Source organism: Garra rufa, chromosome 23, assembly GCF_049309525.1.
Source record: "Garra rufa chromosome 23, GarRuf1.0, whole genome shotgun sequence".
In the NCBI taxonomy this organism is placed as follows: Eukaryota; Metazoa; Chordata; class Actinopteri; order Cypriniformes; family Cyprinidae; genus Garra; species Garra rufa.
In genome coordinates this window covers 31,133,669-31,146,128 of record NC_133383.1, presented here as the reverse complement: position 1 = coordinate 31,146,128, position 12,460 = coordinate 31,133,669, and the positions used below count along the sequence as shown (strand labels likewise).

The following is a 12,460-nucleotide window of genomic DNA, read 5'->3' as shown; positions in this document are numbered from 1 at the left end:
AAATCAAACATATTCTTAGATCTAGTGTGCAATAACTTACGGTTTGGAAGTCATTCTTAAAGTGAGTCCTGAGCAGTCTCTATGATGATCTACAATTACGACAAGATAATCACATCTCATTAGTCACATCTCATGTCACCAAAAAGCTATCAGCTGTTTTAAGCTGCACAGGCTTGCACACAGAAAACTGTCAAAATGAGATGAGAGTAAATGATGACAAAAATGATGACAAAATTCTGGACATTTAACTAATGTCACATACATAGCCCATTTCAGATCAGCAGCTCAAGTTTGCACTTTGGATCTGCTGTGTACATCAGTATTTACCTCTGAAACTTTTGACATCACCATAGTGAATTTGCAGCACAAAGTAGTTAATTCTGGTGTCTCCTCCAACTTTAAAGCCAACATCTAAAAACAAAAGAGTGTAAAACACTTATAAGTTACTTTGCAACAGCACTGGCTAAACTCAGAGAAGAATTGTCTTTCTGTCTTGAGACAAGAGACGAGAAACAGAAATAATGAGAGCACCTTTGGGTAGTTTGGTTGGAGGAGCATTCCTGGCCCAAGCATACATGATCTTGGCCTGATCCCGACACATCCCCAGCTCTTTCCCACAATCCCTAAACAAGCCAACAAAAATATGTCAGAAATGAATCATTATTCTTCATCTCAACACAATGTGGTCATCCCATGACAACTCAACCAGGGATCTTCAGCTAAATGTTTTATTTTGATATTTTATTTTCTGGTAAATGAGGAAAAAAGCCAAAATGTTAAATGCCATGGATAAATATTTTGTGAGTAATCCAGTTTTGTAGAGGGCAGTCAGAATGACATTTTTCACCTGACATTTGAAGCTAAATTACAGGGGGAGAAATGACTTTAGAAAGACAGGGATTGGTAGGTTTTTTTAGTAAATTTGTTAGGTAAAAAGCACTTTTTGTGTTTTTTATTTACAATGTTTACATGCTTATAAGTCGAGATATAATAAGAAATATAGCCAAGAAATATATCTTTTTAAAGGAGTAGTTCACTTTCAGAAATTTTTTTACAGATAATGTACTCACCCCCTTGTCATCCAAGATGTTCATGTCTTTCTTTCTTCAGTTGTAAAGAAATTGTGTTTTTTTGAGGAAAACATTTCAGGATTTCTCTCCATATAATGGACTTCTATGCAGTTTAAATACAGCTTGAAAGGGCTCTAAATGATCCCAGCCGAAGAAGAAGGGTCTTATCTAGCGAAACTAACGGTTATTTTCTAAAAACATTTACAATTTATATACTTTTTTTAATCTCTACACAGAGTACACACAGAGATAGACAAGACGAGCATTTAATGTTAAAAAGTATATAAATGTTTTTTTTTTTAAATAACCGATCGTTTTGCTAAATAAGACCCTTCTTTCCTCGACTGTGATCGTTTAGAGCCCTTTGAAGCTGTATTTCTGAAGTTCAAACTCAGGGGCACCATAGAAGTCCATTATATGGAGAGAAATCTTGAAATGTTTTCCTCGAAAAACATAATTTCCTGATGACTGAAGAAAGAAAGACATGAACATCTTGGATGACAAGGGGGTGAGTACATTATCTGTACATTTTTTGTTCTGAAAGTGAATTACTCCTTTAATAGCTCTATATAATTCAGTTACACAGGTATGGAGATTTCTATGTGGCTCAATGAGCAAACTGTTAAACTCTACAGTTTCAGTGGTCAATAACCAAACATTTCACTGTTCAACCATTGAAAGGGGGTCAAATTTAATCATTTGCACAGGGAGACCCACTAAGACACATTGTTTTTTCTTCACAGCATTTAGAGGGGTCACATGATGCAATTTTATGTTTTCCTTTGTCTTTGGAGTGTTACAAGCTTTTTGTGCATATGCAAGATCTGTAAAGTTGCAAAGACTCAGCCACGCCTTCCTAAAATGGATCATTCAAACACCCCCCCACATGTCTAGAGCACTGTGTGGGAAGATTTGCATAACACCACCCAAATGTATACGCAAAGGAAAAGACATAACTTTTATTCTTTAGTATTGCTGTAGCCGCCGACATGTTGTGGAGACGCAGTGTTTTTTGTTGCGAAAGCACTTTGTTTGGCCTTCCAAATGAGTACATAACTAGAAATCAGTGGTTTAGTTTTATCTGCAACACTGTTCCGGAACACTACAATGAAAAAAATTCAAGAGTGTTGAGGACATTTTACCAAACCTGGGAGAGTAGCCTACAATGCTGGCTGTGCACTCTATAAAATGTGGCAATTCCAACTTTGTAATTTTGACAGAACTTTGACAGTCTGGTGTGTCTGACTCACAGCCTGTAAGTACATTTTCACATTTAAAGAGTTTGCTATTAGCTATTCAAATGTGAGTTTTGAGCAGTGTAGAGTAGTGCTGCTTGTTTGTAGTTTCTACAAATGCAAATCACAAATGCAGACATGGTGTTATGTTTACGCGGCGTGACGCAACACAACGCGTAAAAAGACAATATGAGTCATTATATTAGTAATCATGTCCTCACTGGATGCAACAAATGCCTAATTTATAATGGGTTAAATTTGTTCTTGTCTCGTCGCATCGGGACACGGCATCACAACATAGTAAGGGGTGTATCTTTCCATCACACACTTGAGGTATTCGGCCAATCACAATAAGGGTTGGAGAAAAAACTGATTCTCAGATGCATCGCGATTCTCTCGTTAATGATTCTGAATGTTTCAGAATCAATTATGAGCTTGTTTTTTTCCCAATATGGCACATGTGCGTACTAGAGACACGGCGGGCAGAATTTGCACTGTGAGACGTGCGCTTTGCTTGAGAGTGTGTGCTTCTGCATGCCATGTTTTACTTTAGATATGTTTTCATTTATGCCATTTGGAATGCAGTACTATTAGATGGTACTGCAAAAACTTGTGCACTGACAGACTTTCAAGTGTGCTTTGTGTTTGTTGGTCCTAAAGCTTGATTGCGGCTGTGGTATAATGCACTCCCATTTTCGAATACTTTTATACAAAATTGATGTACACACAGTTAGTTGTTTTCAGAGCAGGACAAAACATCTGATATATCGAAATAGATCTGTGCATTAGTTTGAATGCAGCCTGTTAAAGCTGCCACTGTCTATGATCTCATCAGGAATAATCAAACTGCAATAATGCCGAGGAAAAAAGAAAAACAATAACTATTGTTTGTAAACATCTTCGGATACTTAAAAAAACACTTATTTTATAATAGTATTTAAGTAAGTGTTTTAAAAAGTAGCATGCTTATATAATAAAAAAATGTGTCAATTTTGCACAAATTAAATTTGATATAAAATGTATATGAAAATGTAGCCATGTGCAGTAATATTTAAAACTGAAAATGTGACACATCGTGATATTCAGTTGATAATGAAAACCGTAATTAAGAAGATTGTGAAGATTTACACTCCTACTTTTAAGATGGCAGTACTGACTTACAGAGATTCCAGCTATGAACAAAAAGCATAGAAACTGCAAATTTACATTTTGTTAAAATGTAAAGTTGTAAAGATGTGTTTGCACAGCAGAAGAATTAAATGGGGGGAAAATGTAGATCCAAGACACAAAATAATAATACTTTTAGCTACATCATATGACCCCTTTAATATTTTGGCTTTTCAGGGCTCTAGAGTGCGACCAATTTGGTCGCACGTGCGACCTAATTTCTCAATGGTGCGACTAAAAAAAATCAAAGGTTGCACCGGTGCGACCAGCCGTTCGAGGGGAAAAAAACGAAACTCCGTCACTCGGAGTTAAAGTCTCCCTGTTGCTCAACAACAGACACACATTAGACCCATATCCTGGTCTAAACCAATCAGAGATGAAGAACGGATCCCGCCCCCCCCTCTGATTGGCCGTGGTCCAGATATTCCTGTACGTGTGTGTACGTTTGAAAATGCATGTGATGCAATCAGGATGTCTCTACATTACATTGTCAAGCGTTTACAATGCCTTCTCCGCAAAAACACGGACTGGATCGCGGACTCCATTCATAAAAACCGAATTTACTATGGCGCGGAATGCCACGTAATACGTTGATTTTTGGATTGATAAATCAAAAGTTGGTCTGTCACTCAATTCAAATCGCGATATGGACTAGTGTCTGTGAAAACTGAAAGGCAAAAAGACCGTTTAATCTGAATCCTGCATGTTCCGTTTGCCTCTATGTATTAATGGTGGAGACGTGTATTTTTTTTTTTAACTACACATGTATAGGCTACTGAAGCACGCGTGACGCTCCCGCTAATTTTTGGCATTTGCGTCTCACATGAACAGATAAATCTCCAAACCTACTGTGTCACTTTTACCGTTTCATTTGAGAAAGCATCATATCATACTGTACACACAGAAACTTCACGGCAACCTATCAAAATAAAAGTACGGTTTAACATGAAACAGAACAATATTAGTCCTGTATTACTTTTGTACAGTATAATGTAGGCGTTTATATATTCCTATTTATAAATCATATATATGTTTGCCAAAAATTTAAAATGTTTATTTTTCATTTGATTAAAAATAAATAAATGTTTATGCTTTCATTTGATTATGGGAAAAATTAAAACAAGAATTTCAAAAAAAAAAAAAAAAAAAAAATGGTAGAGCCCTATTGTTCAAAATGTTAAAATAGAGAGTTTTGGACTTATTTTTTCAATGAAATGTTTTCGTTATTACACAAAGTAGGGTAAAGTACTGGGGGGAAAAAATATGCTTCAAATAAATAACTTTATATTGACCAGATTGTTAGTTAATCATTTACAAGTCAATATTGCCTATATGGACAGGGATTAAAAAATAAATAAAATAAAAAAGTAAAAAAAAAGTGAACTTGTAAAACTGCGGTGTTAAATGTGATGCGGTTGAAAATTTGGGTGCACCTAACTTTTGTGCTGGTGCACCTAAGAAAAAAAGTTAGGCGCACCAGTGCAACCAGTGCAAAAAGTTAGTCTAGAGCCCTGCTTTTATCACTATTTATTTAGGTTAATATTAGCAAGTCAATAATTTTAGCTGGGAAAGTTTGTGAAATTGGGTTGGTTTGACACAGAAAGAAAACAGTGATGTCTGCCATAGAACTAAACATCCCTGCTTTAAACTCCAGCGCCATAAAATAAGCCTATGAGTAAAACTGGTTGGGATGCTCAAACCAACAAACTGGATTTTTTTTCTTTGAAATGTTTCCTGCACCTTGTTGCAAAAGGAGGTCCAATTGGTCTCTATGTGGTTGACTGATGGCTGAGATTGGGTAACACTATTAAAACATGTTCTGGCTCAGATTTGGCTGTGATTTGGGCCAGTTATGGCTCATGTCTGTAGTCCAGATCTGGGCCACACAAGGGCCATAATTCTTTGCTGCAATTGGGCAGAGTGTAAGTTCTTGCTTGGCCCAGAGTTGGGCCAGATGTTCTCAGATGCAGGAACATGTTTAATGTGTGTACTGTACATGTCTCTTTTTATTACATTTAAAACATTCTGTCAGTTTCTAATGTGCAAATTTCCTTGTAAACCTGGGGCTGCAGAATTTAGTATTCAGTATTTCTGAACATTCGCCGGGGTTTGGTATAATTAGCCTATTTTCATGCTGATCCCCGGCACTTCTGAAGCCTCACATCTCACACTATGAAAGCCATGAGAAGCACCCTGCAGCATCTGCACCGTTAATTTTTCATAATACAAGAGTGACATTAAAGAGGGAAGCGATTGGAATATGGAAAACCGCATGGTGAAGACTGATAGCCACTGTGGTTAAAATGAGGCAAAGACTGTATATTTCAGATATGTTTTAGCTTTCTCAAAAAACCTGACTTAATATCAAAAGCACATGTGCCTGTTTGATTATATTTGGAGTTGACATGCATTGAGGTTTGTTTATTAGCTGAAATGGCTGTACTGTATTTACTGCAATGTTTCTGAGTTCATTATATCTAAAATCACACAGACAATGAAAACTGAAGAAAGGATGAGAACCAATCCTTCATCTCCCCTCCCTTCAGGTCATCTCAGATGCTGTTGTCAAGGTGCAGATGGTTGCCATAGTAACAGGCGGTTTTTTTTTTTACCTCTTGCTATAGGGAAGCAGCTTTGTGTACATTAACCAAAGCATTCAGTTAATTTTTTGTAACGATGCAGCATTGGCCAGAAGAATGCTCAGATCAGATTTAATGACACATTTGGTCAACTTGTTTTCAAAATTGTATAACTAGTTATTACACTGAGAGCTTTCTCTTCTTTTAAGTTTTCTTTCTCTTGTGCCACTCAAAAAAAAAAAAAAAAAAAATGAAAAGTGTTTCCCAAGCACTTCTACTTTCCCACAGTCATCTGTCACTGGTTTGACAAACAGGGAGTATAATCCTGTCTCATACTCACACATTTGTTTAAATCAGAAGCTAACATGTCAAACCACTTCAACAAACTGATTAATGTTCTGAAACCTCCACAAGGTCACAGTGTTTACAATCATCCGGAGCTCAACTGTGGCTTATTCATAGCAGACTACACACATAACACAGGGAGAGTGAGCAAGTGAAACACTTCATTCCTAACAAGTATTAATTACGCTTCGTGCAACTGTTGCATGCATGCATGCTATTATTTAAAAGCTTACTGTTTTTCCCTTTATATGATCAAAAACACAATACAAAGTAATACTGGTAAATATTATTACAGTACACAGCAGCTTTCTTCTATTTGAATGTATTTTTAATGCAATTTATTTAAAGTTATGTATTTCAGCACCATAATTCCAGTCTTATTATAATATGCTGATATGCTGGTCAAGAAACATTTAATATTATTATCAATGCTGCTTGATACATTTTGGAATTCTCTGATGAATAGAAAGTTCAAAATAAAAGCATTTATTTATGTGACTCTGGACCTCAAAACCAATCTTAAGTAGCATGGGTATATTTGTAGCAATAGTCAAAAATACAATTTATGGATCAAAATGATCGATTTTTCTTTTATGGCAAAAATCATTAGGATATTAAGCAAAGATCATTTTCCATGAAATTTCCTACTGTAAATTTATCAAAAACTTAATTTCTGATTAGTAATATGCATTGCTAAGAACTTCATTTGGACAACTTTAAAGGCGATTTTCTCAATATTTAGATTTTTTGCATGCTCAGATTCCAGATTTTCAAATAGCTGTATCTCGGCCAAATATTTTTTAAATCTCAATTTAAAAAAAAAAAACTGACCCCTATGACTGGTTTTGTGGTCCAGGGTCACATATATTTTTTTTGTTTCAATGCTAAAGTCGATGCTGTCATTCTGGATCATTTTAATGCATCCTTGCTTAATAAAAATATCTCCTTTAAAAAAAAAAAATACAAATATCTTAAACAATAGTGTAACTACCTGACCCTAACATTTAAATGTTAGTGTATCTGTAGTATGTATGGTCTTTTTGTTTGAGTATCCCAACCAGCCTGAAAATGTTTTTATAAACTGGGACAAACACTGCTAAAAAAAAATTGTTCTTACTTAGATTTTTTTGTTGTTTCCAAGTAGCAACAAATTCTTAAATCAAGAAGGATTTTCTAGAAAAGTAAAAATTATTGTATCGTTTTCAGAAAAAAACAATGAGTTTTTGCTTAGAAAAAGCAAAATAATCTGCCTATGGGGTAAACTAAAAAAAATCTCATTTCAAAAAGAAAACAAGACTATTTTTCTTGCCCCATTGACAGATTATTTAGCTAATTTCAAGCAAAAATACACTTAATCTTGACTGGCTTTTTCTGAAAACAAGACAATAATTTTCACTCGTCTAGAAAATCCTTCTTGATTTAAGAATTTTTAGATATTTTGGCTGGAAATGACAAAAAAAGTAAGAAATGCATTTTTTGCAGTGAAGGAAAGTAACATAAAAAAAATAAAAAAATAAAAAAATGCTTTAAAGCATTAAAGATACTCCAGTCACTCTCATTCTCAAGGTGTCAGGTGTGACTCACCAGTATCCCTGGGTGGCATAAGGAGTTTTGCAGCCGTATAAAATCATGTGGTGGGCTGTGTCCATACTGGCATGGGGAATAAAGTCCACTGAGAAGAGAAAAGTAAGATGGTGAGGTTAGCATCTTGAATGACAATAAATCAGTGTCTTAGCATTTCTGCACAAAGACAACTGGAAAGACCTAAAAACATTTTCATACACAAAACAAGTTTAAACCAAACATAAGAAATCTGCACTGATTTTTTTTTTATTTCCCCTTTAGGAATTGCTAGTAAAATTCACAAATAAATACAAAGGTGCAGGTGAACAGGGTAAAAAAAATAACTAATAGTTATCACCTTACTTACCCAGTTAATTGATTACATTGATAATTGCAAACAGTTTTTGTATTACAAGTTTTTAAAATGTTAGGTCTAAATATAAGGCATTATTTAATGAAATATGCATTAATTTGCATACATTTCTAATGCAAAAATCTAAACACTGGATGGAGTCTGTTTCAAAATTCTTGTTTAAATTTTTTTTTTACATTTTAGAGTCAAATGTTTTTACAGAGTGAATTTTGGGTATCTCATTTTGTCACTCCATAATTCAGAATAAACTTAGAACAGATAGAAAGCAATATATTTGTTACACTTTTTTGGGGAAAAAATAAAATGTTGTATAAAATCAAGCAAATTATATATGAACAAATCCCTCTGTAAAAACCTTCAGAATATAGACAGGAATACAAATGTAAAGTTAGGTGTGTGTAAGTGCGACTGAAGTGGAGATTTATGGCTCAGTGTAGGAGAAAAAACTCCTTTTGGGAAAACTGCCTTTAAAAATATGGATTGTAATTGAAACCTATTTTTTTTAAAAATAGATAAAGTGCTATAAAAGAAACACTTAACAGTGTCTTTTGGATGTTTCTTTTCACTAGTGTGAAAAAACACTTTATGAAAAACCAAAAAGGCCAAAATCTCAAACTTGACAGGTGCATGAAAAAAAACAGTGTTTTGCCTGCAGTGTCTCCCCTTAAACATGAAAACTTTAAAGTATAAAAACAGTGTTTTTGAACTATGAACTATAAAGTAGTATTTGTGTAAAATACAACTTAAAAAACATTTTACAGCAGGTTTGCATGAAACCTCTGTGAGGAGTTTGAGAGGATGAATGCTGTTTGCGCTGTATAAATAACCACAATGAACATCAATATGCTACCCATATAAAAAGTGATGGATATCTTCAGGAAAGGCCTCTCTCTCTATTGAAGCTATGAATAATAGATGAGATGTTGATTGATGGCAGTAGCAGGACAGAGATAATGCAACTCTCAGATACACGCAGAAGTCTGGGTGGACCTGTTACTCAGCCTCTGTTCTTTAAAGACCACCACAATGAAACACAATACATTCATGGAAAGCTAAAGACTCAAAACAAGCCAGTTCCACACAACCAGTATGCAATTACAACAACTGAAATCTCACAAACCCTCAAGATGGATATTGCTGAAAGTAATAACACGCAGTGTAATAAGTAACTGAGATGTTGATTCAGTAAGGTCTTCGATTTAGTGGGTTCCTTCAGTGAATGATTGACTTTCTGAGTGATTCATCAAATACACCTGCACAAATGAGTCATTTCCAGTGAATTGGACTACAGTGCTTGCGCTGTCTGTGTTTGTTTGTGCTTGCAGCTCACAAGGACATGACAGTTTCAACTAGTGTTGCTTTCGTTAAAGAAAATTATGACTAAATATCGTTGTCAACAAACCTTTATCACATGACGAAAATGAGACGAGACGCAACAGAAATGCTGGTCATGTGACGATGACTATAATTAAATGTATAATGCAATATTGTTGACGGACTAAAATGTCATCAGTTTGTCAACTAAAACTAGACTAAATGTCAACAGTTTTCGTCGACTAAAACATGACTAAAATGTCATCTGTTTTTGTCAACTAAAACTAGACTAAATGTCAACAGTTTTCGTCGACTAAAACGTCATCATTTTTCATCAACTAAAACTAGACTAAAACATCAGTTTGTCAATTAAAACTAGACTAAAATGTCATCAGTTTTCGGCAACTAAAACCACTAAAATGTCATCAGTTTTTTGTCAACTAAAACTAGACTAAAATGTGATCAGTTTTTGTAAACTAAAACTAGACTAAAACGTCATCAGTTTTCGTTAACTAAAACCACTAAAATGTCATCAGTTTGTGTCAACTAAAACTAGACTAAAATGTCATCAGTTTTCGTCAACTAAAACTAGACTAAAATGTGATCAGTTTGTCAACTAAAACTAGACTAAAATGTCATCAGTTTTCGTCAACTAAAACTAGACTAAAATGTCATCAGTTTTCGTCAACTAAAACTAGACTAAAATGTCATCAGTTTTCGTCAATTAAAACTAGACTAAAATGTCATCAGTTTTCGTCAACTAAAACTAGACTAAAATGTCATCAGTTTTCGTCAATTAAAACTAGACTAAAATGTCATCTGTTTTTGTCAACTAAAACTAGACTAAATGTCAACAGTTTTCGTCGACTAAAACGTCATCATTTTTCATCAACTAAAACTAGACTAAAACATCAGTTTGTCAATTAAAACTAGACTAAAATGTCATCAGTTTTCGGCAACTAAAACCACTAAAATGTCATCAGTTTTTTGTCAACTAAAACTAGACTAAAATGTGATCAGTTTTTGTAAACTAAAACTAGACTAAAACGTCATCAGTTTTCGTTAACTAAAACCACTAAAATGTCATCAGTTTGTGTCAACTAAAACTAGACTAAAATGTCATCAGTTTTCGTCAACTAAAACTAGACTAAAATGTGATCAGTTTGTCAACTAAAACTAGACTAAAATGTCATCAGTTTTCGTCAACTAAAACTAGACTAAAATGTCATCAGTTTTCGTCAACTAAAACTAGACTAAAATGTCATCAGTTTTCGTCAATTAAAACTAGACTAAAATGTCATCAGTTTTCGTCAACTAAAACTAGACTAAAATGTGATCAGTTTGTCAATTAAAACTAGACTAAAATGTCATCAGTTTGTCAACTAAAACTAGACTAAAATGTCATCAGTTTTCGTCAACTAAAACTAGACTAAAATGTCATCAGTTTTCGTTAACTAAAACTAGACTAAAATGTCATCAGTTTTCGTTAACTAAAACTTGACTAAAATGTCATCAGTTTTCGTCAATTAAAACTAGACTAAAATTTCACCAGTTTTCATCAATTAAAACTTGACTAAAATGTCATCAGTTTTCGTCAATTAAAACTAGACTAAAATTTCACCAGTTTTCGTCAACTAAAACTAGACTAAAATGTGATCAGTTTTCGTTAACTAAAACTAGACTAAACTGTGATCAGTTTTCGTTAACTAAAACATCACCAGTTTTTGTCAATTAAAACTAGACTAAAATTTCATCAGTTTTTGTCAACTAAAACTAGACTAAAACGGCATCAGTTTTTGTCAACTAAAACTTGACTAAAATGTCATCAGTTTTCGTCAATTAAAACTAGACTAAAACGCCATCAGTTTGTCAACTAAAACTAGACTAAAACGCCATCAGTTTTCGTCAACTAAAACTAGACTAAAACGCCATCAGTTTGTCAACTAAAACTAGACTAAAACGTCATCAGTTTTCGTCAACTAAAACTAGACTAAAACGCCATCAGTTTGTCAACTAAAACTAGACTAAAACGTCATCAGTTTTTGTCAACTAAAACTAGACTAAAACGCCATCAGTTTTCGTCAACTAAAACTAGACTAAAACGCCATCAGTTTTCGTCAACTAAAACTAGACTAAAACGCCATCAGTTTTCGTCAACTAAAACTAGACTAAAACGCCATCAGTTTGTCAACTAAAACTTGACTAAAATGTCATCAGTTTTCGTCAATTAAAACTAGACTAAAACTTCACCAGTTTTCATCAACTAAAACTAGACTAAAACATTCTAAGTTTTCGTCAACTAAAACTAGACTAAAACGCCATCAGTTTTCGTCAACTAAAACTAGACTAAAACGCCATCAGTTTTCGTCAACTAAAACTAGACTAAAACGCCATCAGTTTTCGTCAACTAAAACTAGACTAAAACGCCATCAGTTTTCGTCAACTAAAACTAGACTAAAACGCCATCAGTTTTCGTCAACTAAAACTAGACTAAAACGCCATCAGTTTTCGTCAACTAAAACTAGACTAAAACGTCATCAGTTTTTGTCAACTAAAACTTGACTAAACTGTGATCAGTTTTCGTTAACTAAAACTAGACTAAAACATCACCAGTTTTTGTCAATTAAAACTAGACTAAAATTTCATCAGTTTTTGTCAACTAAAACTTGACTAAAATGTCATCAGTTCCCTTCCGAAGGGAACTCTCACTGCGTCCTCTAGAGGGCGCTTTTGGGGAACGCTGCAGCGTGCCTCGAGTCTGAAGAATGCATAGAAAAACTACATGAAATGGCCGGCGCCAGCGTATGACGTCAC

At 34.3% G+C, this 12,460-nt stretch overlaps 1 protein-coding gene across 2 annotated transcripts in view; it reads right to left on the bottom strand.

The window, feature by feature from the left end:
- The window catches only part of pam (peptidylglycine alpha-amidating monooxygenase), a 52,946-nt gene extending 44,882 nt beyond the window's left edge, over nt 1–8,064 (bottom strand). For both annotated transcript variants that reach the window (XM_073829090.1, XM_073829091.1), the window contains exons 1-4: nt 7,981–8,064; nt 532–623; nt 328–411; nt 41–89 (exon numbers count right to left, since the gene is read on the bottom strand). In XM_073829090.1, the coding sequence (XP_073685191.1) occupies nt 41–89; nt 328–411; nt 532–623; nt 7,981–8,045 (290 nt within the window). In that variant the 5' untranslated portion in view covers nt 8,046–8,064. The remainder of the gene's footprint in view (nt 1–40; nt 90–327; nt 412–531; nt 624–7,980) is intronic.
- Between the last annotated feature and the right edge of the window lie 4,396 nt (nt 8,065–12,460).